Here is a 27,442-nt window from a genome sequence, read left to right on the forward strand (position 1 = left end):
AAATCAAGTTCTGTTAAATCAGCACATCGATGTTGAGAATAGCCTTCTTGAGTAAGCAGGCTATGCTAAAGAACAGGGAAGCTACCTCCCAGTGCTCAATAAATGTAGGCACAGACAATTGACGAACAAATATCCGATAAACAGCTATATTCGAGGATGGTGAGATGTATGGTATGGGTGGTGAGGTGCTTGGGCAATAAACCCGCTTGGTATTGTGGTCAGTTTATATATGCACGGACGGATCTAGCCTACCCATGACTCACTAGTGACGGCGTGGATCAAGCCTTGCCGCGGATTGAAACTATTGCCCTATGAGTACTTATGTGCTGCACTGCCGACATCGGACATTGTAACGGAACTGGCATAGTCTCAAAACATGCATCAACGACATTCATAGTTACTAAACAATGGAGTAGACAAATTGCTAGTCCTAATCCCTGTAGGCTATTCTGGATCAGAAACTTAGCGTCCACCACAGGTTGCAGCTTCTCCGCGGAGCGCGTGGGCGCTTCAATGGCGCGACACACATGCTCGTATGGGTCGGACGGAAGGCCGACCGAGTGGAGACGCCCATCGTGCGGCTCGTATAACGGGGGCTAAGATCGGATTTTAGCGGCAAGAAGTGCTTCCTGTACAACAAAGCCATCGACATCTGCGGCGACATGCCCAAAGCACTCCAGTATTTATACTTTTGCGCAGTGATCTTACAAATCAACAACAAGAAACGGACTACTGATCGAGTTTGGTGCCCTATTATAGAACTCGACTATTTGGCAACCCATGGTAGCCTCCACGACTAGTTCAAACTGCATAATAAATGAACCTTTACAAACGTCTTGTGAATATTACAAGGAGACAAATCTCATCAGACAAATCTCATCAGACAAATCTCATCAGACAAATCTTGCCTGACAAGTCTCGCCAGATGATCATTGACTGCGGGGGCAGGGGCAGCGAAAGACAAATCGCAAGATGCTCTCTTGGGAAGATGGCCGTCTACTTAAACCAACCCAACTCGCTCTCTACAGCCTCTTTCCATCTTTAAACTCCATCAACTCCTCAGCAGAATTCTAAATACTCTCCAGTACACAAGAAAAAAAAAATTTCGAGACATTTCGACACAATACCTTGATGATGGCGCAAGTTATCCCACAGACGGCGAGGCAGTGGAACGTCACTGCCCAAGACGGCAAAGACGGCTTCAACGCCCTGAAGCTTTCCGACGTCGCACTACCTGAGCTCGGCGCCAGTCAGGTCCTTGTCAAGCGTAAGGGCGGCCCCCCAACCAATCCATGAGCAACGTCCGACAAGCTAACCACGATCCAGTCCACGCCGCATCCCTCAACGCAAGTTTTCAAGTCTCTCGACCGCGGCCAGGTCTCCTAGTTGGCTAACGCTCTGCAGTACCGCGACCTCATCATCCCCCTCGGCAAGTATCCGTTTGCGACGAGCGACAACGTCATCCCCGGGTCTGATGGCGCAGGCACCGTCATCGCCATCGGGTCGCAGGTGTCCCGTTTCAAGCCCGGCGACAAGGTCGTGACCCTGTTCAACCAGGAGCACATCGGCGGCCCGCTGACCGCTGCGGCCGCCGGCTCCGGTCTCGGGGGCGCCATCGACGGCACGCTGCGCTCCGTCGGGGCCTTCAACGAGCAGGGGCTGGTGCATCAACCGGCGGGCCTGTCAGCCGTCGAGGCCGCGACGCTGCCCTGCGCGGGGCTGACGGCGTGGAACGCGCTGCACGGCCTCGCCGACAACCGCGTGACGGCCGGCCAGTGGGTGCTCACGCAGGGCTCCGGCGGCGTGAGCGTCTTTGCGCTCCAGTTCGCCAAGGCGGCGGGCGCGCGCGTCATTGCCACGACGAGCTCGCCCGGCAAGGCCGCAGCGCTGCGGGCCCTCGGCGCCGACTACGTGATTGACTCGAAGCAGAACCCCGACTGGGGCGCCGAGGCGAGGAAGATCACCGGCGGCGTCGGCGTCGACCACGTCGTGGAGGTCGTGGGCCCCAGGTCCATGGCGCAGGGGCTCAGGGCGATCAGGGTCGGCGGCGTCATCAGCATCGTCGGCTTCGTCGGCGGCGGCGACGCCGACGACGAGCCGAGCTTCCTCGACTGCCTGACCAACCTGTGCACGGCCCGCGGCCTCATGGTCGGCAGCCGCGCGCAGATGGAGGACATGTGCCGCGCCATCGAGGCGAACCCGGACGCGCTGCGGCCGGTGGTGGACAAGAAGCGGTTCAAGCTGGAGGACGTCAAGGAGGCGTACGAGTATCAGTGGTCTGGCAAGCACTTTGGCAAGGTGTGCGTTGAGATTTCCTGAATTTGACAAGAACGAATCCAGGAGGCCAAGTCCATCAAATACCTCCTCAACGCACTTATGATGTATACTCTTTCATCTATGCAGTGCCGAGTTTAGCATGGGAAAGAAAAATCTCTACTTGATGGTGTTATGACGCCTTGCGACTTGAGTGTCGCGTGGATGATTAACTAATTAGGATAGTTGGAACAATATATGCTACCGCTCTAGTCTGTCACATTATACGTATTGCACTTGCCACTAAAGTGACTGCCTAGAGCTAATGTGATGTCGCAAAAGCAGCCTAAGGATTGCACAACTTATTAGTCACATTACTATATTGTTGTGCGGATGATAGAGTGCGTATAGCAATACATAGACTAGTGCTCTGGCCAACTACTGACAGATGAGATTGGGTGCGAGGCGATGGATGGAGAGTCGCCGATAATAGCCAGCACCAGGCAAAAAGTGTGCATTTAATAACAGAAATGGAATTGTAAGGGGTCAAGTATTCTATTGCGCCCGGAATAACAAATGAAACAAACGTCCTGCGGTGTAATACCGTCTGTCACTACGACCACGCAGAGACCCGTCCGCCCAAGGCGAGGGCCAGCCATCAGACAAAATAGGTACGGTAAAAGAAAAGAAAAGGGTTTCTATAGTCGTCGGTGTCGTGATGTGTAGAGATCACGATCCTCAAGTGTGCTTTTGGCTGTCCTAGTCGCAGCAGCGTGGAAATAAAGAAATAAACCCGCAACAATGTGTCCTGCCTAAACATGCTGAGAATGCCGTCCAGTGTATCCCAAGGGCAAGCTGATTCTCGCCCAACCAAAACCCAAAAAGTAAAGAAAATTACTGCAACAACGCCATTGTATGCTTCCTGGCACATACAGCTCCGCCCGAGGTAATCATTCATTCAACAACGCGTTTCGTTCAAGAGGCTTCAAGTCTGTATCCGTACCATTTAGAAAGCCTGTCCCTGGTATTGGGGCTGCTGCTGGGGATGCATAGGCCTTTGGCCCTCCCCGGGTGGGGTTCGCATCGGTCGCGAGAAGCTACCAGGTGGTGGTCCCTGGCCGCCGTTGGGTGTGTATGGGCGTCCCTGGCCAGGGCCGGGTCCGTAGTTGCCTCCGGGGGGGCCGCCATGAGGCGGCGGTCGAGGAGCACCAGGGCCGGGAGGACCAGAAGGACCACGCATCTCACTATAGGCGTCGATAATATCGTCGGCAGATGTCGGCGGACCACGGTTAGGAGGGGGTCCGCGCATAGGCATAGGCTTTCGGTGCATAGGCCCAGGCGGGCCTCCGGGTCCTCCGGGTCCGCGGGGTCCGGGTCCGCCAGGTCCAGGTCTATAGTTCTCCTGGCCGGGCGGCGGTCGGCCGCGTCCTTGGCCTTGGCCGGGTGGTGGGCCCTGGCCGGGAGGATAAGGCGAGCGACGACCCTCCGCGGTGGGCGGACGGCCACTGGGGCCGAGACCAGGGCCCATGCCAGGACCGGGGCCCATGCCGGGACCCATGCCGGGGCTCGGTGGTCCGTAGGGCGAGTTAGATCGGCCCTGGCCCGGGCCAGGTGGGAGATTGAGGGATGGCGGCTGCTGTCCAGGAGAGCGACCTTGAGGGCCGGGTCCGCCCATGTACTGACCCTGGCTGTGCTGCGGTGGTGGCGGGCCGTTGCCGCCAGGCATGGGTTGGCCGTCAAGCTCGTTGGTGTACGAGTTGTTTCTCGCCTCTTGCATTTGAGCCAGCGTGGAGCTGGAGAGTCGGCTGTTAGCGCGACGGAGCTCAGGAGAGTGGTAGGCCTTATTGATGCGATCTTGAGAATTGTGGTGGAATGCAGGCGGGCGGGACACAGGCTCCGGCGTGTTCATGTTGCGCATCATTTGAGGAGTCGAGCGGCCGTCTTCGGGGCCGCCCAGTTCTTGCGGATACATTATGTTGGGCATAGGACCTCCAGGGCTGCCTTGGCCGCCGGGAGCGCCGGGATAAGGTCTGGCATTGGCATCCTAGGACGAGACATGTTAGCTTCAGAGCAGCCTTTCAGTAGGCGGTGATGACTGGAGCACGTACCAAGCCAGGCTGTTGCCAGTTGCCTTGGCCCTCGGGGGGAGCAGAATCGGTTCTGTGGCCACCGTTGAGGGAATGGGAGCGCGACGATCGCGTGGACGCCTGATCATCGGCAAATCCAACCTTGGGTCGCAGACCACCCATGGGGCTGCTGGCACTGAGGCGGCCAGTTCGGGGACCGCCCTCCTCAATAGCGTTCATGCGGGTGCCAGTAATCTCCTTCAGGCGCTTGCGCCACTCGCGCTCGTTCCAGCTCGAGCTGCCCTGTTCGTTAATGAGGGCAGCGACGTCAAGAATCTCAAGGTAGCCGTAACGCTTATGCTTGGGCATGGCGAACATGAGGGATCGCTGGTCGAGGACGCTGGCGACGAGACGGCCAGGACGGCCATAGAGGCCGAACGTGTCCCAGGCGGGTAGGAGATTGCGCAGCAGCATTTCGAAGCCGCTGACCATGGGATGAATCTCGGGCATGACAAAAACGAAGCCCTCGGTGGAGGACGGAGGTTCGGTGTGGATGGAAACGTTGCCCTCGATCTTGATGAGCGTGGAAGCATCGACGAGCGACTTGGCCTGGGGGTAGATGGCATAGGCAGCGTAAGAGTCGGTGATGGAAGCAATAGGCTGGAGCTTCTTCTGTTTCTTGCCTTCTTTGCGCTGATCGTAGAACTTGATGTCGCCCTTGAGCGCAGGGGCGGAGGATCTGTCGTAGGCAGAGCGCTTTTTCATCTCCTTTTGCTGCTTGGCGTACTCCTTTTCGTCAGGAGGGGTGATGACGCACCAGCAGCGTCTCCATGGAACACCAGCGCCGAAGCGGACACGGACCCAGGATTCGGTGGGAAAGCGGGCGCGCTCGAGAATGACATTGATGTTGTTGAGAGTCTTGCCCTTGCCGGCAATGAGGGCACCAGTATAGGCCTCTTGGAGGGTGGAGTGCTCGTACATGGCGAGGCGGATGCCGGCGGTCCATTGGACCAGGGAGTGGTGAGAGTTGAAGTGGAGGAGGTATCGGTTGCGGCCAGCGGTAGAGATGCTGAGAATGTTTTGCAGAGGCTGCTCGTCCTTGGAGCGGGTAGGGAGGGACTCGATCTAGTAAAGATGTTAGCAGGTTGCGACGGTGAAGCGTAGTGATGACAGCGACGGCGCATCACATGCAGATGGCGCAGGTAGGAGCTCGTGTGGCGGGAGGCACAGTTTGGTGTGTAGCACATACCATCTTGATGGAGGCATCAGTCAAGTTGATGAACTTGGGGAGGACCTCGCCATCCTCGCCGGCGGCATCAAGCTCGGCGGCGTCCCAGAGGGAGAGGACGGTGCCGACGAGCTGGGCAAAGCATTCTGTCCATGTTCGGTCGGCATTGGGTTTGCCCTCTGTGAGCGCAAGTGTTAGTGGGTTAGGTTACATTGTGCCGGTGGAAGTGGTTTAGGTGGGATGAGAGAGGGAGCGTGCGCGGCGGCACGAAGGACCAGGGTGGCGGGGTGGTTGATGACGGCGGTGGCGGCACCATCACCCGCACATGGAACTAGGGCAGAAGCGAGTGATACGTACGTGTGTTTTGGTCATCGAGCTTGAGAAAGTAGCCCTCCTGGTAGAGCTTGTTGGAGTGGGAGTTGAGAAAGGAGAAGACGGGCTGCAGCTCCGGGATGGTGTCCTCGGTAATGTCCATGAGGGCGGGCTGGTAGGAGCTGATGGACAGCGGTCGGGAGTGGCTGCGCTGACGCTTGTGAGGAGGACTGTCGGGGGTGGCCGGGTCTACTGTGCCATAGTCCGGATAGGAGGGCGGCGTGGGAGGGAGGTTGCGGCCGATCTGATGGTCAGGGAACGTCTCGGCGGCGGCGGCGATGGGAGACGTCGAGGATGGAGGCGAGGCGGCGGGCGTGGGCGGGCTCTTGGAGCCAGGGGAGAACTGCTGTGAGACGAACGAGAGGACTGTGGCGGCGGGCGAGCTGTTAGCGGTGTGCTTCCGCGCGTTTGTCGAAGCGAAAAGCCTGCGCGGACTAGGTGTGGTGCATAGGCGAGCGAGAGACGACGATGGACAAAAGAGAGCGCAATATGGATGATGTGTGAATGTGTGTGGTGATGGCACAGCAAAGCAGCAATGGAAGCAGGGTGGCAGCGGCGAGCAGCAGGGCGGAAGAAGAAGAGTTGTGGACACGCTTTGGGGAGCAGCCGGGGAGCAGCTGGGGACAACAGTGCAGTGGCAGTGGCAGTGGCAGTGGGCAGCGCTGACAGGGCTCAGCAGCTCAGCAGGGCATGTCCAGCGCGCACGGAATCCTGTTCAGTGCCCACACAGCCCACCGCCCACAGCCCACAGCGCTTCCACACGCTAAATCGTCCCGACATGGTACCCGGAGAGGCCTGCCGTCCGACGCTCCCGTCACTGCCAGGCGAGATTGGTCGCTGCTGCTGCGACCGTCTGTTGTGCGGCTCTCTTCCTTCAACTGCTGTCGTCGTCCATTGTCTGGTCTCGTCACCTGCCACTGCGCTCGCAGTCACCATCGCATGCCACATGGCTTCCTGTCTCGTGCTCGTCACGCCGTCGACAGAGCCGAGCCACCATGGGGCTTGCATTGGCTTGCAGCTTGTAAAGATTGTCGCTCTCTCTCGGCAGGCACTGGAATGCGCACATGTATCAGGTACGTACCTCTGTTGCGGCCCATGGCTGTGTCGACAGGTATGTATACCCTGTGTTATTCTCCGAGCCAAGATTCCTTCTGTCGAATGCTCTCTCCTTCTTTGTTCTTGCTGATTGTTTTTTTGTTTGTCGAGGGAATAGAGGTCCAGAAATAAAATTTCAAAGAATCCCAGATATGCGACACCGAAACCCCGGGGGCGTGCCTCGTTGATAAGTGCAGAGAAAGAGCCGCAAGGGACTAGGATGTGTCGTCGTAGCGCCGTCCACTAGTTCGGCGGACCCGGGAGCTGCGGAGATTCCTCTTTTTTTTTTGGCTTGGGCTTGGGCTTGGGTGCTTCTCACAAGTCTCAGCGCGGCGCCTTGGCAAGCTGTTTTCGCCCAAATACGAGCCTGTAATGATTCTGTGCTATGTTAACCAAGGCTGTTCCTTTTGTTCCAAGACGTCTGGGAAATTAGCCCAAGACTGGGGTTCCCAAAAACAACAAGAGCAGAAAACAAGTAGCAGCCAAAACACAGCCGCTCCGGAAGACGGACTATGCCCAGCGGCCTTCGTCTACTTTTCGCCCTCTGTGTCTTCTGCGTATGCGGTGGCTGACGGTGACAGCAGGTTGCAACACTGTCAGGTAAGACAGGCGCTAAGCAACAATGACGGACGGGTAGCCTCACAGCCGGCCTCGACAAAGGTAGGTAGGTATTCTTCACTTGAGGAATGGGTGACGTCGGGGACAGGTAAAATGAAAATGAAAAAGAGAGAAAGAAGGCCGCCAGTTTCAAGTAAATAGAAGAGACGTTGGAAGATATTCCTCTCACCTTTTAAATGTCAAACAGAGCCGAGCTGTTGATATAGTCGCAGGAGGATTTCGAGCAGTGTAGGTAAAGGACGAGAAACGCAGTCAACCCAGGCTAACTACCAGGAACCTAAAATATTCCTGCCACCGAAATCACCTGCGACGACACCGGTAGTGCTTAATTCTCCCTTTTTTCCCCAGCTACAGATTAGTTTTTCCCACTTTCGGTACCTTATTCAATCACCCCCCTCAAAAAAAAAAAAGTGTAGTACGTCACCGCCCCAGGTGTATTGGATCATGGATGGCTGGGGGTGGTTGAGAGGTAACTCGGGAGGGGGAGCAGCACACCAGCAAAGCGAGACGCCGCCGCCGTCGACGCCGCTTCGGGTATGAGAAACTTTTTTTGCCTTTTGCTTCGCTACTTGTTCCCGGAATCGAATTCGTCGATTGGCATTGGCTTAGCCCGAAAATAGAAAAAACGACCCAAGCGGCACCAGATCGACACGCTGGTCTTTTCCCAATGGGAAACACGCGAATGGAGAAGGGGGGATGGGGTTTGGCGGCTGCTGTGACATGTTACGCATCCACGCATCCATCCCATCCAAGCATTCTGCTTCCCAAAACTCCCTCTCGACTGACTGGCTCTGCGTGTGCAATGCGTTGAAAAAAAAAAGGATCCTCTTTCTCACACCGCGACTTGTTTCCAACGCCAGCCGCTCGCATAAACCGGTCCGGAAGGGCCAGCAAGTTCCCGAGCTTTCCGGGTGGCTTTTTTTCCTTCTCAAAACCGGTCATGGCTGTTCATATTTCCATCAAGCAGCAAGGTACTCTGTTCCTACCAGTAGGCGCCCGTTTTACGTACATGGCAGCGCCCACCTCGTGGCACTGCAGAATTGGGCCGCTCAGGCCAAAAACTTAGTTTCTCGGCGCTAATGAAGCATATGGGAATAGCGGGTTCCCATTGGTACATGTGTGTCCGTACATGTTGCTGGATGCAGATGCCATCTGCGACGCTTATTACCTAGAGGAGAATCTGGCACTGCTGGTTGGGCTTCCATTGGCTCCGCGGGGTTCACGACGACGATCTTGCGACTATCCTCCGACTCCAGACATTTTGCGTTTACCATGTCGTTTCAATACCCAACAACACTCATATGCACCTTTCGTAAGAGCACGCCTGTCTCTCACTCCCCAGATCTTTCGGTGCTGGAACCTGCCCTATCCGCTCTCCTACCGCCTGGCGGTGCTCTCCATCTCACAATGCCCCGTCCTCGTGCAGCAAAAGAAAGGCCCAAGTATCAAATAGCCCATGACCTAACTATGAGCCAGTCTCGCCCAGCAAATGCCCAGCGCCGCTTGCAGTGGCACAAGCCCAGCGCCGTCCACCAAACTGCTCCTTGGCAAAAAAGCCTCGCCTTGGCGTGTGTGCCGCACTCCGTCGACAGCACAGCGGCGCGCTATTGACTGTAGTTACCAGTCGTTATCATGGCTGGGCTCCAAGCTTCCATCCCACCTTTTCGGCCTTCAATTGAAATGGGGGAAAACATGCTCGAAATCTTGCTTTCTGGTCATGCACGCAATATGCACTCCGCGCGCCGCCCGGCAGCCTCGCACCCAAGCCTCAGCGTGGCACCGCCTAGACCGCAGCAATCTCACCATACGAGCCATGGGAGATTTGGGCGTTGCCGTGTTCCTTGGTTTTTCCTGCCGCTCCGGAGGCTTGGCCCGGATCCTCCCCAAGCTGCATTTATTAGCTCCCCCAAGCTCGCAATCTCGGGAGGAACAAAGTCGCCGAGCCACACTGGCTTGTACTGGCATGTAACCTGCTGCGTGGCCTTTTATTATTACCCCATAACTAACTACGGACACATTATGTGTGGCTGATTCCATGTGGCATTCGGAGCCGTCAGTTGAAACTTTGGTCCTCTCCAGCCCCTTCTCCAGTGTGCGCTCATGTCATTCGTCTTGTGCACATCACTGGAGCTCCCGGGCGCCAATCTTGCCGTCTTTCTCGCCTCGACCAAGCTGGCCAGTAGATCGATCCCCAATTCCCCCACTAAATCCTCAAAGAGCTTGCGTGTCCACCTGGGGCTGGCGCATTCTGGCCATGGCCGGTGCGCGAGACTGATGCATGGATGCGCTCACCATTCGCCCTGAAGCAATGGCGATGCAGCGATGCAGTGCTGCGGGACGTGTCAAGTGTCTGGGGCCGACCGACATTGCCTTGACTCTTGTAACTAGTTACCTTTGGCTTTCCACCTTTCGTGCCTGGTCCCATTCCCCCACACTGCCATGTCAATGCCCCTTGTCCAGCTGGACAGCAATGATGTAATTTTGGCCATACTTTTCTTGCTCTGCTGTGCTGACCTGTTCTTCCATCGTGTGCAAGATGCTCATGTTCTTACCTTTTCTTCTTTTCGACTTTGAGCCAGGCCGCATTGGCACTCGCACTCGTGGCGCGAAACTAGTTAATAACTTACCAGGCAAGTCTCCGTTTCCGCTACCAGTAGTTGCATCCCACAGTCTCCGTCTTCGTTCATCACTGGGCAAACTCCACGATCGCCGATCAGGAGCTTGTCGAACAGCGGTGCTTCCCATTGATTAAAAGCGTCTCGCTCAATGGTGCGATAAATGGCGCCCGTAGACCTGCTGCGGGTTACTGGGCACAGTTGGTGTATGCAAAGCTGGGTATTTGCATGTTAGCAACGTTGGTGATTTGCTCTTCGTCCGTGGCTTTGAGTCAAGCCTCATCAGCTTGTTACATATCCAGCTTGCTTATCGCAATCATGTAGTTGATACTGGGACCATTGGTGATTTCAGTGCTTTATTCCGCGCCATAAGCTAGTCCCAGCATGGACTGCCTGTTCGCGCCACCTGCAACGGCGCAAAAGTGAACGCGGCCAGACCAGCTAGCCTTTAACTAACTACTCAGTAGTTAGTTAGCAGCCGGCACTAGTTAGAGGCATCGTGCCCTTGCGCCGTCAGCATCACTCGAGGTGAGACATGTTGTGACCGCGTCGCATTCCTTTTCTTACCTACAATCTTTTTTTATCACCACTGTTTCGCGTTTGTTTTGCTCTCCCCATCTGCTTGCTCGCCTGTGAGCGACAGAGAGGCCTAATTAGACAGACCATCTCCGTGACGTCATGGACCATCCAGTCCTTGGTCGTCCCACTCAACTTTACTGTGCTGTTGCATCGTCATGAAACTTACCCTACCCTGAACCCATCAGTCAGGGACCTGAATGAGCTTCTACGAGAAGGGTGTAGGGTACCCAGAGCTAGCTTGATGTCGAGGCGTTTAGAATAGTTTTAAGATTGTGTTTAAGCCGAACATTATATAACTGTAATATCGACTATCGACAGTCCTTGTTGTGCCTGCAGTGACGGCGCCATTCAAGTACGTGCAGGAAATGAAGTGCGCTTTGCCAGGCAAGAGCAAACACAGCCTAAGCAGTCCACCACTCCAGACCATGACAGCAGCAGTATGTCATCTACCTCACAACCACTGCGATCAGCCAGAATATACATAAAAAAAGACAACCCGACGCTATTGCTGCAGCGCTGACGAGTCACAGCTCGCTCTACCCTTCTGGCCTATCGCGCCGTCACGTGCTAAAACGGCGAGCGCCGTCGCATTAGGCACTCCTGTCGTACGAAGCTAGTTTTTTTTCTTTTCCGTCGAGAGTACGAACCGCGCAGAACATCTCGACCATACACTCCAAAAAGCCATCGGAAAGAACCTGTCGCTACGGTTTGCGACCCAGCAGGGTCGGCTCTAGCATATGCGGTCGGAATGCGAATATTACGCCGCCCGGCGCTTGCGGCCTCATGGACGTCTCCTACCTCACCTCAGCTGCGCATAGTGCTTATCTCGTCGCGGGGCAGCCCCAGCACGCGTGCATACTCGACGCTCGCGGAGGAGTGCGGTGGCGACGGCGTTGATGTTGCGGCGCAGAGCGATACGATACAGGATGAGCAGCAGAGTAGACGCGCTCGGCTGCCGCGACTCCCCTTTCGATTCGAGACGGGCATCGGCGTCTTTGCGAAGCGCCCCCCACGCCCGTTTCCTCCTCCTTTTCTCTCCCGCCCCTCGGCCTCCTTCTCTGATCCCCTCAGCACGCATCGCGCCGTCGTCAACGGCGAACAAGTTCGGGGGCATACCAACGGCGACGATGCCATTTACGCGAGCGACTACTTCATCTGCGCCAACGACGGCGTAGGGGCTTGGGCGACTCGACCGCGCGGCCACGCTGGGTATGTTTTCTCGCCACTCGGATGAGTAGCCCTTTTAGGACCGGAAACCGAATTTGCTAACCCAATGCGACATACAGGCTATGGGCTCGGCTTATCCTCCATTTTTGGTCGTCTGCGATAGAGGAGGACATGATCAGTGCGGCGTCCCCCGCGCGCGGCGGCGAGGCGGGCCCCGAACCGCATCCCATCACCTCCCTCTCCACGGCTTACAAAAGAACACTCGAAGCGACAGAAGCGCACGACTGGCAGGGTACAACCACGGCATGCGGCGCGCAGCTGCACTTTAAAGCGCCACCGGGAGCGCCCGACGGCCAAACCGTACCGCTCCTGTATGTCACCAACCTCGGCGACTGTCAGGTCATGGTGGTGCGCCCCAGCGACAAGTCGATAATCTTCAAGACCAAGGAGCAGTGGCACTGGTTCGACTGCCCCCGCCAGCTCGGCACCAACAGCCCCGACACACCCGAAGACAATGCTGTCGTTGACCAGGTGGAGATGCAGGTTGGCGACGTGGTACTGGCCATGAGCGACGGCGTCATCGACAACCTGTGGAGCCACGAGATTGTGGAAATTGTCGCGACGAGCATTGACAGCTGGGAGAAATCCACAGCTCCGGGTGCGCTTGATTCGCGACGAGGGGGCCGTAATGGTGGCATGCTCCAGGCGGCCCAGGATCTCGTCGCTGCGGCCCGGAACATTGCGTCCGATCCGTACGCGCAGAGTCCGTTCATGGAGCACGCCATTGAAGAAGGTCTTGCCAGCGAAGGAGGTCAGTGGCCTGCGTTCGATGCTAGATATGAAATGCTAATGATGGAACAGGCAAGATGGACGATATTAGCGTAGTCGCCGCTCTCTGTCTGGATAACAGCCAGGAGCCGTGATGCAACAGATATAGGCATATGAAGAGACAGTAACGACATCATTGCGCACGGAATTTGCATTATTGGAGTCATGGACACGGAGCGACTTTTTCATCATAGCATTTTGACTCATATCTTTTTCCACATCATCTGGTTTTCGAGTAATAATATAACAATCAAGTTCTCTTACGCATCACCGGTTGAGGTACTCTCACCCTGTGTGGCTCGGCAGAGCGACCAGCAGTTCTGTCGGCTGAGCCTTGGACGTGCATGTGCATATGCATCAACTCGTGTCTGGCGGCGATAGGGCTATTACTGGTACTCATAGCCAGCCCTCATGCGCGTGCCTATGCATCAAGTCACATCCGTGCTGGCCATGATTGGATTCCTACAATGGCGGGGTAGGCCACCACCATCCTCGGAGTCCATTTCGTCTCCAAGATGGCTACCGAGCATGGCACTGCATTGTACTGTACAGGCCATGCGTACGCTACAAGCAGAACTCGTCGGTATTAAAAGCATTCACCCATGCCTACCAGCCGAGCTATGATTTTTTTACTTGCTCTTTCATCCTTGATTTACTCGCCCTTTACCTCCCAATTTCTCAACTCTGCGCCTTACACCTCAGACCATATCCCACCAAAACCAGCAGCCTTTTCGTCGCCATGGCCGAAATATCTCGCGCTGAGCTCCAAGAAGCCGTGGACCCCGCGAAAGCCACAATAACAGATGTAAAGCACATGTCGTCTTACAACTGGATCGAAGCAGCAACACCAATAATCGTTGTCCCTGGCACTCCGGCACGCTGGACCGCCTTAGAGGGTCCTCGCCAGATTGCCAGGGACTCTGGCCACATTTACATAGCCCAGAATGCCACGCGCCATCCAGAGAGCCCTCTTGAGCCGCTGTTTCGCTCCCTCTATGCCGAAAACGACTCCTTCGACGTCCGCTCCGCCGACGTCATTACCGACAGGAACAACATTCGCAAACTCCTCTCGCTTGTCAGTCCGGAGTTTGACATAAAAAAGGCGGAAGCCTTTACCATAAAGGTCGAGGTCGTGCAAGATACGACAACCATATTATGCCGGGACGAAGCTGAGACGCAATGCATCATTGGCCCGAACGAGTTTCGTGCTACGGGCATGAGTTTGAAAAGGCGTACACGGTGCACCAAGTCCCTGACAGCACGGGCCACCACAGAGTCATCTCGTATCGGTTCTGCGGGCTGAACCTTCTTGTGCGTTACGAAATGGATGCCTACGTGGAAGATGCCAAGGCCGCCGCTCGCCGCAAGGACCCAGAAGACTATAGCATCTCGCGCATGATGCAGAACCTGGCTTTATCCTCTAGCCAGGGCCCCGAACACACCGAAGTCGACGGCTCCAAGCTTCGAGTAAAAAAAGGCGGCCAGGCAGTGCCTCTGTCCTCCACACTCGAGATCAAGACGCGCGCCTTCAGAAACCGGCTCAGCTTCGACGCGGTGGCGCCGCAGCTCTGGGTCTCCCAGACGCCGAATCTGGTGCGTGCGTACCACAGCCGGGGCAGATTCCAGATGCCGAGGGTTGAGGATGTCGCTGCGCAGATTCAGCGGTGGGAGGCCGGTCAGCAGTCTAGCTTGAGGAAGCTCGGGTGGCTGCTGAAGAGGATCACGGCGCTAGCCAGGGAGTGCGGTGGCAAAGCTACAGTCAAGTATGATGTGGAAGGGGACAAGTTGGTGATTGTGCGGGACGAGGGGCAGAAGATGCTGCCGGAAGACTTGTATGCGAAGTGGCAAGTTGGAGACCACGGGGCAGAGGCCGCTCTTGGCGATACTGCAGCGGGAGATGCAGATGCTGCAACGCCGGTGAAGGAGGCAGGGGCAAAGAATGAGGACAACAACGCTGCTGTCAAACTCAAGGAGACAGAGAATGGCAAAGAGACCCCGAAGAGCGCTGCCAAATCGGCGGCCTAAAAGGATTGGCTCGCGATGCGACTTGCAACTTGTTCATCTTTCTTGCGGGGTGATGACAGGACGGGGGACGCGAACAGGGCGCGCAATGCCGCCTTATTTGTGATTTCACACTGGCGAATATTTATGTATAGAACGCGCAAGATGGCTCGGGTGGTGTTTTTGTATCGTGTCATGGTTTCGCAGAAACAGCAGCGGGGATTGGATAGCCGTCCGCCGTTTTTGTATCAGCCTCCATCATTTGTCCCAAACAGTTTACATGCAGCCCTTCGCTGCTTGATCACTATTAATCGCCTTGTATCAATGAATTTGATTTGAGGTTGGACTTTTTTTTTTGCAAGGCTAATTATATAGGGACACTTTCTGGCGGTGCCCATCATTGACATTATATTTTCTAAATGGTATTGTAATCGGCTATTACTTTCAGGCTGCATGACCTCTTGCATGTTCGTGCATGTGTCCTTACCCCTCTTTTGAGGATATCTCATGCGCTGTATGCGAATTGAGACAAACTGGGCCGGCACAGTTCCTACAAGTCAACTTCAGCTGCCGTATGCCTTAACGAAAGGCGGACGCTACATCCTTCACCTGCAAAGCATGGCGGCCACTGTCATCCTAACCAGCGCACCGCTCTTGTTGAGCCAAGTTCCCTTGGCCAGCTTTGTGCCGGATGTGAGCCAACCTTATTCAGACGTATACCAGCCATACATGGTCTCGCGATCGGACTATTCAGTGAGACGAGATGTCGCATTTACTGGAGTCGTGAACATATCCTCTGAGCGCTTCCTCCAAATCCTCGCCACTAGGTTCGCGACCCTGGTGGTCCGTCGTGAACAGGGGAGCACATACCGAGTGGAGTCCACGAACGGGTGCGTCTATACGCTCGACAGCCCGCAGAACCTCTTTGCAGCGATCCTGGAGAGTGAAGAGAGTGGCGACCAAACAAGAAGATGGCTGGATGAGTGCAAGCGACAAGGCTTGGCACCCCGTTTTGTGGTGGGATACCGGACGTTTGTCGACTCCAAGCTTTCTCGTGGAGAGGAGACGTCTACAGAGACCCGAACTGACTTGCACCAACCGCTCAGCACCACGCAGGGTGGCGTGGCCGGCGTAGCTGACGTCGAGGCCGGCGTCGGGCGCAAGGCGACGCAAGAAATCCGGACCCAGGCCGAAGTGCCGGGTGAAAGGATCTACGCTATTGCTTACCGCAAAATCCGAATTCAAACTCGCAAGCGCGACAAGACGATCAGCCTCGACTTGAAGACGAAATGGAAGCCCTTTAACGCATCGCGAAGCCGAGATAGCGATGAATCGACGTACTTGGAGGCTGAGGTCTCAAAAACAGATGACATGGAGGACTGCGATGAGATTTTTACCGTGAATTCTGTGTCTGGCAAAGATAGTGAACCGGTTCGAATCGCTGTCATGCAGGATAATAGCTCCGGATATTAAAATTATTTACGGCAATGTAAAATCGAGAGAAGAACAATTTAAAGTCCGATTCGACTATTCTGTATCTAATGTGCTTATAATAGTGGCGTGCGCATTAGTTAAACGTTCGAATACGTAACTCGAACCACGAAATACTTTAGCGCCAATCTCGATCCTCAACATGTGCTGGCTCTTTCTGAGTTGTGGTCAGTTGTATGAACTAAAATTTCCAACATTGTCTATTCTGTCCCTCCAATAGTCGGAAGCACCTTATTCATTCAAACGCCCTGTTCCTCATTTCCTCACCTGCAACTTCTTCCTCCAAGACACGCTCCGCCAGCAGCTCTATGGGCAGCAGGTTAGCATTCGCCAGAAAGAAAAAAGGCCCAGTTCTTCTTCAAGAATCACCTGCACACTGAGGGCCTAATAAAGATCTCTTCAATGTAACCCTGTTCTTTAAAAAATGAGTAACGAAAACTTATAAGGACACAACTCACTTTTTTTGTTCAACTTGGAAATGAATCACTTAAATGAGATTGCAGCCACAATGGGTCGGGAATAGAGACTGCAGGCAAAGCCTTATCTAGGATCAGCATGGCGGATCCAGTGGAGGTGGCTTTGAGAGGATATTTCGAGATTTCCCAGCGCTATGGCGTCAGCGCGCGCTCCTTTCACAAAGTGCCAGGAGGAGGAGAGCTAATTGGAGTGTAGAGCCCGGAAAGCGGATATGCCCGGTCTACAAGCAGATTGCGAAAATGGTCGTAAATGATGCCATCACGTTTGCGCAATATATAGCGAAGCTGGGCTGCGTTTGCTTGTCGTCGAAGTGACGAACGCGACAAGCTCCCCTGTAATTTATCACACGAGAAATATTTATTTACGACTGGAAAGAATGAAAACGTCTCTCTATTGGGGCCCAGTGATATGGGCTTGCATGGGACTCGTTTCCTGCATTTCTGCCGACGGACAGTTTGTGTCCCGACCCGACCTGTCGCCGCCACGCCTCAACATCACGATCCCGGCTACCGAAGATGTCGGCGATGGCTATATTTTTGTGTGCCCCTACGGCGGCTTCAAGAGCGGCACCGGCTTCGACGGGCCGGAGCAACCTGCCTGCTACATCTTCCGCGACGACGGCGATTTAGTGTGGTCCAGCCTGGGGCATCTGTCGGGCTGGGTGGCCAACATACAAGCGCGCAGCTTCCGGGGCAAGCCGGCCATTACAGTTTACCAAGGCGCGATTGATGAATTTCGCGGCCACGGCTGGGGACAGGCCACGATTCTCAACGAGCGCTATGAGAATGTTGCCACGATTCGGGCGGGGAACCACAAGATCATGTCCATTCACGAATTCAACCTCTTGGAGAGCAATTCGGCGCTGGTGGAAATTTACCAGCCGACACCGATTGATCTGACGCGGTTCAATGGCAAAAAAGGTGCGAAGTGGATTGTCGATGCCATGTTCCAAGGTAAGCTGTCCATGGAAACAGGAAAACTCCAGCAAGGAATTACGCAAATATTGACAAAGTCGCGAAAAGAAATTGATGTAGACACTGGCGATGTGCTATTCGAGTGGAGCAGCCTGGACCATGTATCACCAACAGGTAGGCGCAAACCGATGGCCAACGACTAGCGTGCATGCTGGACTGACCTGTGGTGATTTTATTAGAGAGCGTCATTTCGCTGTCCTCTGGTTATGCCGGCGGCGGACTGAACTCGACAGATGCTTGGGACTATTTCCATCTCAACAGTGTTGAGAAGGACCACCACGGCGACTACCTAATCTCTGGCCGCCATACTTCAACAGTGTACAAAATCGACGGTAAAACGGGGGAAATAATCTGGCGGCTAGGCGGGCGCAATTCTAACTTCAGCGTTCCGTCAGAGACTGCGTTCGGTTTCCAACACGATGCTCGGTACTTGGCCGATCAGCCCAGCGACGCCCACATCCACTACATATCGCTCTTTGACAACGCTGCACGATCGAAGGGACACCAGGGAAATGACACCGATTCGGTGCACGAAAGGTCAAGCGCCAAAATTTTACGACTGGACACGAAGACCTGGCAAGCGTCCGTGGTCAAGTCGGTGTCGTCCCCAGACGGTCTCCTCGCCCTGTCGCAGGGCAACGCCCAGACGCTGAGCAACTCGAACATCTTTGTTGGATGGGGCCAGGCCGGCGCCGTGACGGAGTTCCGCGAGAGAGACGACAAGCCCATCTTTCATGCGTACCTGGACTCAGGCGACATTGGCTACGGTGTGCAAAGCTATCGCGCCTTCCGGTTTCCTTGGAAAGGATACCCGCAGGAGACCCCCGCCATTGTGGCCTTGCTTGATGAGAGCCATAGCGGTGGAACGTCGGTCCATATATCGTGGAACGGAGACACGGAAACGGCGACTTGGAAGGTGTATGCAACGTCGCCATCATGTACTTCCTCCAGCTGGAAGTGGTGGTCTTGTCAAGCTCGGCTGCTGCAGGAAGCAAAGCGTGCAGGTTTTGAAACTGTGGTTCATGTAGCAGATGAGGCTGTTGCTTCCGGGCTGTCGACTGTGTATGCAGAGGCTTTTAATGCCGAGGGCCATCGACTCGTCAAGACAGCAGCCGTCACTGCCTCGCGTCGTCTTCGAACGTACAATAGCCACAGCGCACAGGAACAGCAGATTATGGTTATGGATGAGCTGAGATAAGAGACTGTATATACGTGAGCTGGGCTTGTAATGGTCCAGTGCAGTTGTATTGGTGCGCGCGCCATGTACAGACGCAGTGCATCTATGTATCACTGTGCATCTCTGACAATTTTTCTTCAGCGGTGACATGCAAGATTACTCGCGAAGTAGGTAGAATTGTAACAGCTATAACATTCCGCCCCATTAGAATGTATCGGCGGTCAATGTCGCAAAGTTTCACCATTCTGGTCGCACGAGTCTAAGCGCCTTGTGTTCAACTAGCTCACCCACCAGAGTCCGAACTACATGAAATAAAGACCACGTTTTCAACGCCCGACGGCCATGTTTTGTAAGTACTGAACGATAGAGACGGCTTTTTTCCTTGCAGGAAAAGCTTTCTGCATTAAAAGAATGTCCGAGATACCATCTGAAGTTATCAGTATGTCCTATGACGTCCTTTGGCATCCTTGCAACAACAAGTGGATAAAATTACGACGTCGTACAGGTCGCGTCGGCCGGTTACCCAAGACCTCAGCATCGAATATTGGGAGTACAAGGTACACGTGATGAGATGTCGTTTTATGATATTGTTTCTTGTTTAAAAACCCGACGTGTTCATCCAAGACTTGACAACGGCACAACAAGCACAGAGGTAAAAAAAGATGACAGGACTTCCAATAAAGCGCCCCCTTATCGCGCGCCCAAAGGCCATCCCGCCCTCTGAGCAGGTCATTGAAGCTGGGGACACTCTCAGACTAGGTTCAGCGCAAGACCTCGACACCCTCACCGTCTCCGAGGCCTCTCTGATCATCAATGCCGTCATGGCCAAGAGGAGACAAGCGCCTGAAAACCTTCGTTACAATCCGTTTGTTCCACACCAAAGCCCGATAAAAAAATTGTATCTGAAGCTAATCACGCAAGCTTGGTCTTTGCTAGAATTCTACAGAATACGTTGAACTATTGTGATGCGTTTGCGAGGTACCGAACCAGAGAGAGCATCGAAGCGGTTGAGCGACTGCTCAGTGCCTACCCAGAGCTAGCCAAGTCCGAGAGAGCCCAGTTAGGTAAGAATACTGCCACTCCTACCTAGAAGTAACATTAGCTAATATTGAGCAGGTTCTTTTTGCTGCAGGGATGCTGACGAGGCAAAAACGGTGATTCCTTCGCCCGTGGACAAGGTTGACGACGAAAAATTGCAGGAATTGCTTGATGAGCTGGTGAAGCTTGCTGTGTAATGAGGCCAACTAAGCTTTCGAAACTTATAAGACTTCATCGAGATCAACGAATTAACATTTTCAAAGCAATGTCGAGCATTATGTCAACCTCCGAAAGCATCGATTTGTACCCCTTAGCTGAGTATAAATGTTCGTGCCGCAGTGTGTTGGGAAATGGGGATAAATCTACTGATGAACAAGGTCTTGGGTTTATGGTCTGAACCATTGAGGTGGAACGACTATCGGCGGGTGAGGGGCCGAGGTCTAGAGAGATCTCCAGCAAGCAGTACAGGAAGGGGAATAATATGCCGTTATAAAATAGGGAGACTGATTGGAATATGCTACGTGTGCATTTTTCGTTACTATGCTGGTGCACATGACAGAGTAGAGTGCAGACGTGCACTACGTGACGAGGCCTGCAGTTCGCAATGCCCGAAGAACATCGTGGCAGGCGGTCGCAGCGATTAAAGATGCTATATTGGCAGGACGACCAGGGCGCACAGTCGAATGCGACATTGCTTTTCTACCAATACGTGCATCAATGAATATGGCCACGGGTAATGAGAGGTGCGCCATGGCCGACCATTTCTTCTGTGCATTTCGCGTCGGCATCAATGTAAATGCAAGTAAAGACTCAGCTATTCCTAAACAGGCATTCAAGATCATGGCCTTCAAAGGCCTTAAGATCTTTCTTCCACGCCTTCATCATAGTTTCTTTGCCGACCATCGCAACTTTCTTGTTCTGCTCTGGTGTGCCCCATCCGGGCGTATTAGCTCCGAAGCCGACCAAGTGCGCTGCTACGTGGACGATGGCGCGGAATATAAACGCAGCGTTCACCTTGCCATATCCGTCCGCAAATCCCTCAATGATCCATAGACCGGCATCAATGTCGGCATACAACTTGAGCTGCCATAGTTCTGCGACAAGTTGGCCAAAATCCTCAGGCTGCACACCCAGCTGTGCCATCTCCCAATCGACGACAAAAATCTGTGTCTGCTTGCTCGTATCAATGACTGCGTTGGGAATGAGTATACTAGAAGAGGTCACAGTCAGCGATAAATTGGGTTCCAAAAGCGCTCGGATGCTCATCGCGGGTCGCTTTGCTCTGACTTACTTTCCGGTCCAGAAATCTCCGTGGATCACATCCAGCTCGTCGCTATCCTGAAGCTCGGCGGTAGCCATCTCGGCGACCTGCTGGAACATTTCGCTGCAATCCCCTAAATCGGGTTGCCATTTCTCCATAGATTGAGACAAGTTGTCGTAATTCATCATTTTCTTGATGTTTTGCATCTCCTTGTTGCTGGAGACCAGGTCGCGAACGTCGCTGTTCGCCGGTTGTCGACCCCAGGCATGGAATTTGCGCAGCCACATGCCCAAAGACTTCCCCAGCTCCAGACATTGTGGTTTTATCATTTCCGAATCAACCGATTTAAAGTGTTCAAGCGCATATTGCTTCAGGCTCATCGCATCAGTCAGGTACTCTTGAACGTTGGTGCTTGTCGCCGGGTTGAAGTAAAACAGTGTCGGAGTCTTGACGCTGAACATAGGTGTAGTCACGGGCGGGAAACGCCCCATATACCGTAGACTTGACTCCTCGACGTTCTGTGGAAAAAAGTGATGAGCATTTTCCCCATGCGGGTTCAAGAAGCCACAATTCACATTTCATAAGAACTTACACATCGGGCAATAGTAATGGCAAATTCAGGGCTCGTTGCGACATATCCTTCGCCGTGTTTTACCACGACATCCGCAGGCCCATCTGGTAAAGGAGTTTGAAGCTTTGCATGATAGATGAAGTTGGCGTTGCCTCCTGTAAGAGCCCGTAGCGATGCGGTCGCGTATGGCGTATCCGCAAGCTCATTTTGTACAGCAGCTTGTATTTCTGTTGCTGTCCTTTTCGCCATGATGCAAAGTCGTTGGTGGCTGGAATGACGGTCGGCAACGTTCAAGTAAAGAAGTTTAGAATGAGTTGCAATTAGCGTATAATTGAACCACGATAGAGTTGACGTCTGCAGTACTTGTAGTTATGCTCTAGTGATTCGTGGCTCGTTCTATTGTTCGCCGCGTGACTCATTGGAAACGGCAAAAAGCAATCGTGTTTCGCGTAGTGGTTCATCAACCCCGCTTTGCTGAATATAGCATATCTAACCAGAAAGAATTAGTAATTTATTTTTAATTAAGTCCGAATATTATTTAGCCTTTTTTTTTGTCAGTCCAGCACTTCTTATATTTAGAGTGGTAACAGAAATACAAATAAGGAAAAAAATAGGCCTATATTAAATATCTTTACGGCAAATAACTCACCATAAAACTACACAAAAACGAGCCGAAACTCATCTTCTTCCTTGCTCAACTCGAAAGACTTGGCGCAGATTGGCTGATTCACTGTCAATGTTGATGCACCCAAACTGTCTGGAGGCTGTTTCGCGACTCCAGTTCCCAACTGCGAGTCGCAAGCTTGGCGGCCGCAGGCTACATTTCTTGCACGTCTCGCCTGGATAAACTGTCGCACGCTACCAAGTAATTGAGCAAGCAGAAATGGCAACGATGGCAAACAAACGTAAATGACAGCAACATTGATCTCGGCAACCGACCAAGCACTGAGCGCCAATAAGTCAACGCTCGGGTTTGTGGTTGTATGTATGTGTGACGAACGCCTATACCGTCAGGCCACGGGGCAAAAGATCAGGGCATTGAAAGCAATTCTAGCAATCAACGTAGGCGTAATAGCAGTATATATAGCGCAGAGCAGTTCCGCCACCACAGTTTGTTACAGTATGATTGCCACAACCGACTTTAGCCCCAATATACTTATAGTCGTGTCTAAATTCGTTCCTATGATTGTACACTACTCAATGACATGCTCCTTCTCCGCCATCGCACGACTGGTGCTTTGCATATGTGCAAGTAATCGACGTTGGCGGGTCTACTTGGGTGATACAAGCCACTGCATGGTAGTATGTGCAACAAAACTAACCGCTTTCGTAATCTTCTACATTAGAGGAATATCATGAACAAATAAAGAGTCTATAAAAGCCTTCTGCTCGGTCGCTTTTGACGTGGGGGTGCCGAAGACTCCTACCATCCTTTTCACCCCGACATCCTTTTTCACAACCTCTTCTGTCTTAGCTATCTTGCCGTATTTGAGAATTGCTTTTTGGACTCTAAGGAGGTACTATTACCTTGTTCTTCCATTCCATCTACAAACAAGTGATTCACACTTGTGCGAATTGGAGCGATAGTTGGGCCACATTTACCTTCCACCACAAGCTCTGTACGTGCGCTACCTCTGATATTATTACACCATGAAAAGATCGAATGGCGGCAAACCATAAATTCCATTGGAAAATGTGCGATATTGAGAGCCAATATTTCAGCTGCGGCCACACACACGATTTCATCGTCTTTTTCTGTCCGGATGTCAAAGAGTTTAGACCGTGTCAAGGCAAGATGCTCACGAAGCGGCGATTGATTGGTTATGATTGCCCTCTTCCACACACTCCTGAGTGACACCAGACTTGAGCACCTCGGGGCACACAGCCGGTACAGAGTGGGTAGCTGATGGTGTCAGCAGTTCGGATTTGGGTCTGTGGTATCAAATGCAGGGTTTAGAGGTGTATACCCTGTTATTTTCCAAACATGATATTGAAATTGCCAAGTCCAGCCTAATTTGTACTCGATTGCACTGTCCAAGCCCACCTTGTCTGTAGTAGCCATACGCATGTAACAGTGTAAGTCTGTCGGGGCCTCCGAGTGGAGCTTGACTTTCCAAATTTTGCCCGGGCCAATAAGTCGAACACGCTCACATTTTAAACGAGGGTAGAGATGCCCGAGCTTGAATCGACAGACGCATATCTGAGCTTCAGCACTCGACGCCAGCAGATGTGCGACATGACCAGTGGTGTAATCGGGTAAGTCTTGCGGCAACCTTGGGCGGGGCCGTGGCCGGACCAGCACCGGCCGTTTGGCAGATCTGGAGCTCCACCCAGGCGGCCAGTAAATTTCTTATCGCACGTGCATGGCCCGCTTCAGTGCTGCGATAAGAAATTTATTCTGTCTGCAGCGTCGAGGCTGGACAAGAAAAAAGGTGAAGCGTTTGCTTGGGCAACCGCCATTGCAACACCGATTCACGCCCATACAATACCGCCAAGATGAGAGGAAAGCGTTCGAAACAATACCGCAAGCTCATGGAGCAGTACTGCATGACGTTTGGCTTTCGCGAGGACTACCAAGTTTTGGGTAAGCGGCTCAGCCACCCGCGCCGACTTGCGGCCAGCCTGGACCGAGATTATGCTAACACTGCAGACAGTGGACGCCGAGATGGTAGAGGATGCCTGTCGATTCAAAATGGACCTGACGGCAGGTTTAGAACGCACAGTACATGGCAAAGTCAAACCTAGTAAGTCGGCAATGGCTCTTGCGGGAGACGGGCGCGAACCCAGCTCACAAGTCCACAGTGATTACGCAATGCGAAATCCGAAAACTATACGAAAAGAAAAACGAGCCCGGCATTCGCGACGCCATTGAGCTCGCCAAGAATTACGAGCGCCGGCGCTGCGGGCACCACCCGGACCAGTACCCGAAGCCGCTCTCGACGCTCGAGTGCCTGTCGTCGGTCGTGGACCCCAAGCAGACGGGGCAGAACAAGCACCGATACGTGGTGGCGAGCCAGAGCCAGGAGGTGCGGCGGGCGCTGCGCGGCGTGCGCGCGGTGCCGCTCATATACATCAAGCGCAGCGTCATGATCCTGGAGCCCATGGCGGACGACAGCGCCGAGGTGCGTCTGCGCGAGGAAAAGGCCAAATTTCGCGCGGAGCTCAAGAAGAGGACGCCGAGTGCCAAGCGGAAGCGAGAAGAGGGAAGCGACGAGGAGGAGGAGGGCGGCGGCGGCGGTGCCAAGCTGGGGAACGCCGAAGACAAGAAGAAGAAGAAATTCGGCGTCGGCAAGGCGCCGAATCCGCTATCGGTGAAGAAGTCAAAGAAGAACCCGCAGCAGATTGAGGAGGAGAAGAGGCGAAAGCAAAAGGAAGAGGCCAAGGCGGCGGCGGAGAAGCCCAAGAAGAAGCGCAGACGGAGGGCCAAGGGCAATGGCGATGGCGAAAGGGACGAGGCGACGGCAGAGAGTGGTACTGGTGATGCTGGCGGTGATGCCGGTGACGAGTAAGCGGTAATTACGAGTCTGCTGCGGTTGAATTTATTGGAGTTTCTGGGTCAAGTTGGCACCATTCATACCTATATTTCCAGGGTGTAACCAATTTCATTCGAGTCGGGGCCACAAAATGACACTACTGCGAAATGCAGCAAATTTTTTATCTAGCACATATTCCCCGTGAAGCTCAGTCTGCGACACCAGATCAAACGATGCCGACTTGCACGACGCGTAGGTCTTCTAGGAAGTCTGGCGCAGTAGCCCAAATATACTAACTAGGCCTGCGCTAAAGCGCAACTCCAGCACATCGTAAGTCACTCAGCGCTTTCATCGTAGAGGAAAGCAAACGAGATCATGAGCTTGGCAGGCACGTCTGATAAAGCTTGTTCCGCCAAGACGGCATCATATCTATCCTCTAATAGACGGTAGTTCGAAGACTCGGAACACGAAAGAATGGAACCATGCTGCAAGTCCGGAGCTAGAGATCGTCATGAAACTTGCGCCGAGGCTTTTTCGAATACGAGTTCAAAATAGCTCGATTGACTGGACACTAGCGCGACCAGGACATCGAGCCGTGCTTCCCAGAGCCATGCCACTCTTGTAGCATGGAACTCCGGCACTTTCTGGGGTTGATAAATCGCGGTTCGGAGGCCGATCATTGTCGATCATTGTCAAATGTGGAATTCGGCCCTTTACCATCATGACAAACGACGGATATTTGTATGGCTCTGCCATTCACAATTGGCCCAAGTTAAGGCGGCCGGCAAAAACACCGTGATAGACGGGAGTAGTCCACTGCGACCTCAGCGGCCAATTTATCGCTGTTCGTTAATCTTCCCAGCCATGCGGAATAAATTGTCGACGGCGGGTGAGCGACAACGATATCTGGCGGGAGGGGTGCCAGACCCGCTGTTGGGAATATCCTAGGAGCCACTTCAGCTCACCATGCTAGGCGCTAGAACACACTGGCGACGCAGAAGGGGAACGCACGATTTGGGTGAGCAAAAATAAGCATATAACTACTCCCATGGTTGGCTAAGTTAAGTAAAAGCACTGCCTATAGCCTCGAAATAGTCTATGTAAGAGCTATTTTGCTGTTCAATGTCGTAGTTGTTCCAGTAACCACCACCAGATACTCCCTCGGCCTTGTATTGGGCGAATAACGACTGAGCCTGCTCTGGAGTTTTGCCATAGATTGGCTTAGCACTGTTGACTACCCAAAGAATAGGGGTGATGGGTATTCCAAGCGCGGTTTGCCATTGGCCAGGATCGTTTCCAGCTCCTCCGTCGTAGCACTGCAGATATACTCTGTCAAACAAATCTGGCGATTGGCTGTTAATCTTCGTGACTGCCTCGGCCCAGTAGTCAATGTTGGTATATGGTGCGGCGCTGTACTTGAGGCCGATTGCCCCAACCATTGCGGCGAAAGCAACCGTACTTTGCATGTCGTATGTTTCTTCGTCGTCATTGTTGATCGCATCGAGATTCCAGGCTGCCTTCAAGGCGGCCAAATTCCTGTACAGCACGGTAGAAGCCCCTGTGCCGTTGTTGCTCACGAATTGTTGAATGAGACTGTATGGCCCAACGGTTGCCTCAACTCTCTTGATCGTAGAGTCTATCTTGTATGACTTCATCAAGTCCGCATACTTTGAGCCGCCGACGTATGACCCGTCTGAGACTAGCAGCACATCTGGGGAGCCACCACCTAATGCGCTCAGGGGATACAAAATGTCGCCATTGCTCTGTATATTCAGAGCGAACGTAACGACGGTGTCGAAACCTGTAGTCTTTATAGCGTCGTTGTCGGAAGTTGCAGGGTCCTTGAAGATGAATAGGCTGCTTACTTGCGGCGCAGCATGAACAGCAAGCAAAAGCCCGAAAGTGAGCAAAAGCGAAGACTTGGCAAAGTGTAACATGTCTGAGACTTTTTGTTTTTGTTTTTGGATTTATCGCGCTTGAAGCCAATCTGAGCGTCTATCATGTTCCCAAGTCAATCTTTCGCTCCTCAGCTTACTTTATACATATATAAGAGACTATAGACTGACTATACATACTAAAAAGAGTTTCAAAGATCTTAGGCCATGTGTAACGTTACTTTGAGTGTACTTATAATTCCGTCACTGGATTGCTGTATCTC

General features: G+C 53.4%; 12 protein-coding genes across 12 annotated transcripts; 8 read left to right on the top strand and 4 right to left on the bottom strand.

The window, feature by feature from the left end:
- Nucleotides 1-1,134: 1,134 nt before the first annotated feature.
- LMH87_004982 (uncharacterized protein) lies at nucleotides 1,135-2,319 on the top strand (the record flags this gene model as incomplete). Its single annotated transcript, XM_056202618.1, has 3 exons — nucleotides 1,135-1,267; nucleotides 1,327-1,346; nucleotides 1,405-2,319. 3 exons carry the CDS (start codon nucleotides 1,135-1,137, stop codon nucleotides 2,317-2,319), a joined length of 1,068 nt encoding a protein of 355 aa, XP_056058156.1.
- A 940-nt stretch (nucleotides 2,320-3,259) lies between these two features.
- On the bottom strand, nucleotides 3,260-8,078 carry LMH87_004983 (uncharacterized protein; the record flags this gene model as incomplete). The annotated part of the gene is made up of 8 exons (XM_056202619.1): nucleotides 3,260-4,297; nucleotides 4,362-5,444; nucleotides 5,569-5,726; nucleotides 5,905-6,285; nucleotides 7,001-7,018; nucleotides 7,334-7,392; nucleotides 7,802-7,826; nucleotides 8,057-8,078. The coding sequence occupies 8 exons, from the start codon at nucleotides 8,076-8,078 to the stop codon at nucleotides 3,260-3,262; spliced, it is 2,784 nt and encodes a 927-aa protein (XP_056058157.1).
- A 3,496-nt stretch (nucleotides 8,079-11,574) lies between these two features.
- Nucleotides 11,575-12,916, top strand: LMH87_004984 (uncharacterized protein; the record flags this gene model as incomplete). Its single annotated transcript, XM_056202620.1, has 3 exons — nucleotides 11,575-12,035; nucleotides 12,113-12,804; nucleotides 12,855-12,916. The coding sequence occupies 3 exons, from the start codon at nucleotides 11,575-11,577 to the stop codon at nucleotides 12,914-12,916; spliced, it is 1,215 nt and encodes a 404-aa protein (XP_056058158.1).
- Nucleotides 12,917-13,560: 644 nt separating this feature from the next.
- LMH87_004985 (uncharacterized protein) lies at nucleotides 13,561-14,124 on the top strand (the record flags this gene model as incomplete). The annotated part of the gene is made up of 1 exon (XM_056202622.1): nucleotides 13,561-14,124. The coding sequence occupies one exon, from the start codon at nucleotides 13,561-13,563 to the stop codon at nucleotides 14,122-14,124; it is 564 nt and encodes a 187-aa protein (XP_056058159.1).
- A 20-nt stretch (nucleotides 14,125-14,144) lies between these two features.
- On the top strand, nucleotides 14,145-14,846 carry LMH87_004986 (uncharacterized protein; the record flags this gene model as incomplete). The annotated part of the gene is made up of 1 exon (XM_056202623.1): nucleotides 14,145-14,846. The coding sequence occupies one exon, from the start codon at nucleotides 14,145-14,147 to the stop codon at nucleotides 14,844-14,846; it is 702 nt and encodes a 233-aa protein (XP_056058160.1).
- Nucleotides 14,847-15,440: 594 nt separating this feature from the next.
- LMH87_004987 (uncharacterized protein) lies at nucleotides 15,441-16,295 on the top strand (the record flags this gene model as incomplete). Its single annotated transcript, XM_056202624.1, has 1 exon — nucleotides 15,441-16,295. One exon carries the CDS (start codon nucleotides 15,441-15,443, stop codon nucleotides 16,293-16,295), a length of 855 nt encoding a protein of 284 aa, XP_056058161.1.
- Nucleotides 16,296-17,166: 871 nt separating this feature from the next.
- Nucleotides 17,167-18,962, top strand: LMH87_004988 (uncharacterized protein; the record flags this gene model as incomplete). The annotated part of the gene is made up of 3 exons (XM_056202625.1): nucleotides 17,167-17,743; nucleotides 17,813-17,878; nucleotides 17,944-18,962. 3 exons carry the CDS (start codon nucleotides 17,167-17,169, stop codon nucleotides 18,960-18,962), a joined length of 1,662 nt encoding a protein of 553 aa, XP_056058162.1.
- Nucleotides 18,963-19,603: 641 nt separating this feature from the next.
- Nucleotides 19,604-20,176, top strand: LMH87_004989 (uncharacterized protein; the record flags this gene model as incomplete). Its single annotated transcript, XM_056202626.1, has 3 exons — nucleotides 19,604-19,806; nucleotides 19,878-20,005; nucleotides 20,058-20,176. 3 exons carry the CDS (start codon nucleotides 19,604-19,606, stop codon nucleotides 20,174-20,176), a joined length of 450 nt encoding a protein of 149 aa, XP_056058163.1.
- Nucleotides 20,177-20,789: 613 nt separating this feature from the next.
- On the bottom strand, nucleotides 20,790-22,060 carry LMH87_004990 (uncharacterized protein; the record flags this gene model as incomplete). Its single annotated transcript, XM_056202627.1, has 3 exons — nucleotides 20,790-21,189; nucleotides 21,271-21,758; nucleotides 21,833-22,060. 3 exons carry the CDS (start codon nucleotides 22,058-22,060, stop codon nucleotides 20,790-20,792), a joined length of 1,116 nt encoding a protein of 371 aa, XP_056058164.1.
- Nucleotides 22,061-23,148: 1,088 nt separating this feature from the next.
- Nucleotides 23,149-23,879, bottom strand: LMH87_004991 (uncharacterized protein; the record flags this gene model as incomplete). Its single annotated transcript, XM_056202628.1, has 4 exons — nucleotides 23,149-23,271; nucleotides 23,339-23,356; nucleotides 23,657-23,714; nucleotides 23,779-23,879. The coding sequence occupies 4 exons, from the start codon at nucleotides 23,877-23,879 to the stop codon at nucleotides 23,149-23,151; spliced, it is 300 nt and encodes a 99-aa protein (XP_056058165.1).
- A 428-nt stretch (nucleotides 23,880-24,307) lies between these two features.
- On the top strand, nucleotides 24,308-25,320 carry LMH87_004992 (uncharacterized protein; the record flags this gene model as incomplete). Its single annotated transcript, XM_056202629.1, has 3 exons — nucleotides 24,308-24,395; nucleotides 24,466-24,555; nucleotides 24,614-25,320. 3 exons carry the CDS (start codon nucleotides 24,308-24,310, stop codon nucleotides 25,318-25,320), a joined length of 885 nt encoding a protein of 294 aa, XP_056058166.1.
- A 1,025-nt stretch (nucleotides 25,321-26,345) lies between these two features.
- Nucleotides 26,346-27,221, bottom strand: LMH87_004993 (uncharacterized protein; the record flags this gene model as incomplete). Its single annotated transcript, XM_056202630.1, has 1 exon — nucleotides 26,346-27,221. The coding sequence occupies one exon, from the start codon at nucleotides 27,219-27,221 to the stop codon at nucleotides 26,346-26,348; it is 876 nt and encodes a 291-aa protein (XP_056058167.1).
- Nucleotides 27,222-27,442: the final 221 nt, after the last annotated feature.

Source organism: Akanthomyces muscarius, chromosome 1 (genome assembly GCF_028009165.1).
Source record: "Akanthomyces muscarius strain Ve6 chromosome 1, whole genome shotgun sequence".
Lineage (NCBI taxonomy): Eukaryota > Fungi > Ascomycota > Sordariomycetes > Hypocreales > Cordycipitaceae > Akanthomyces > Akanthomyces muscarius.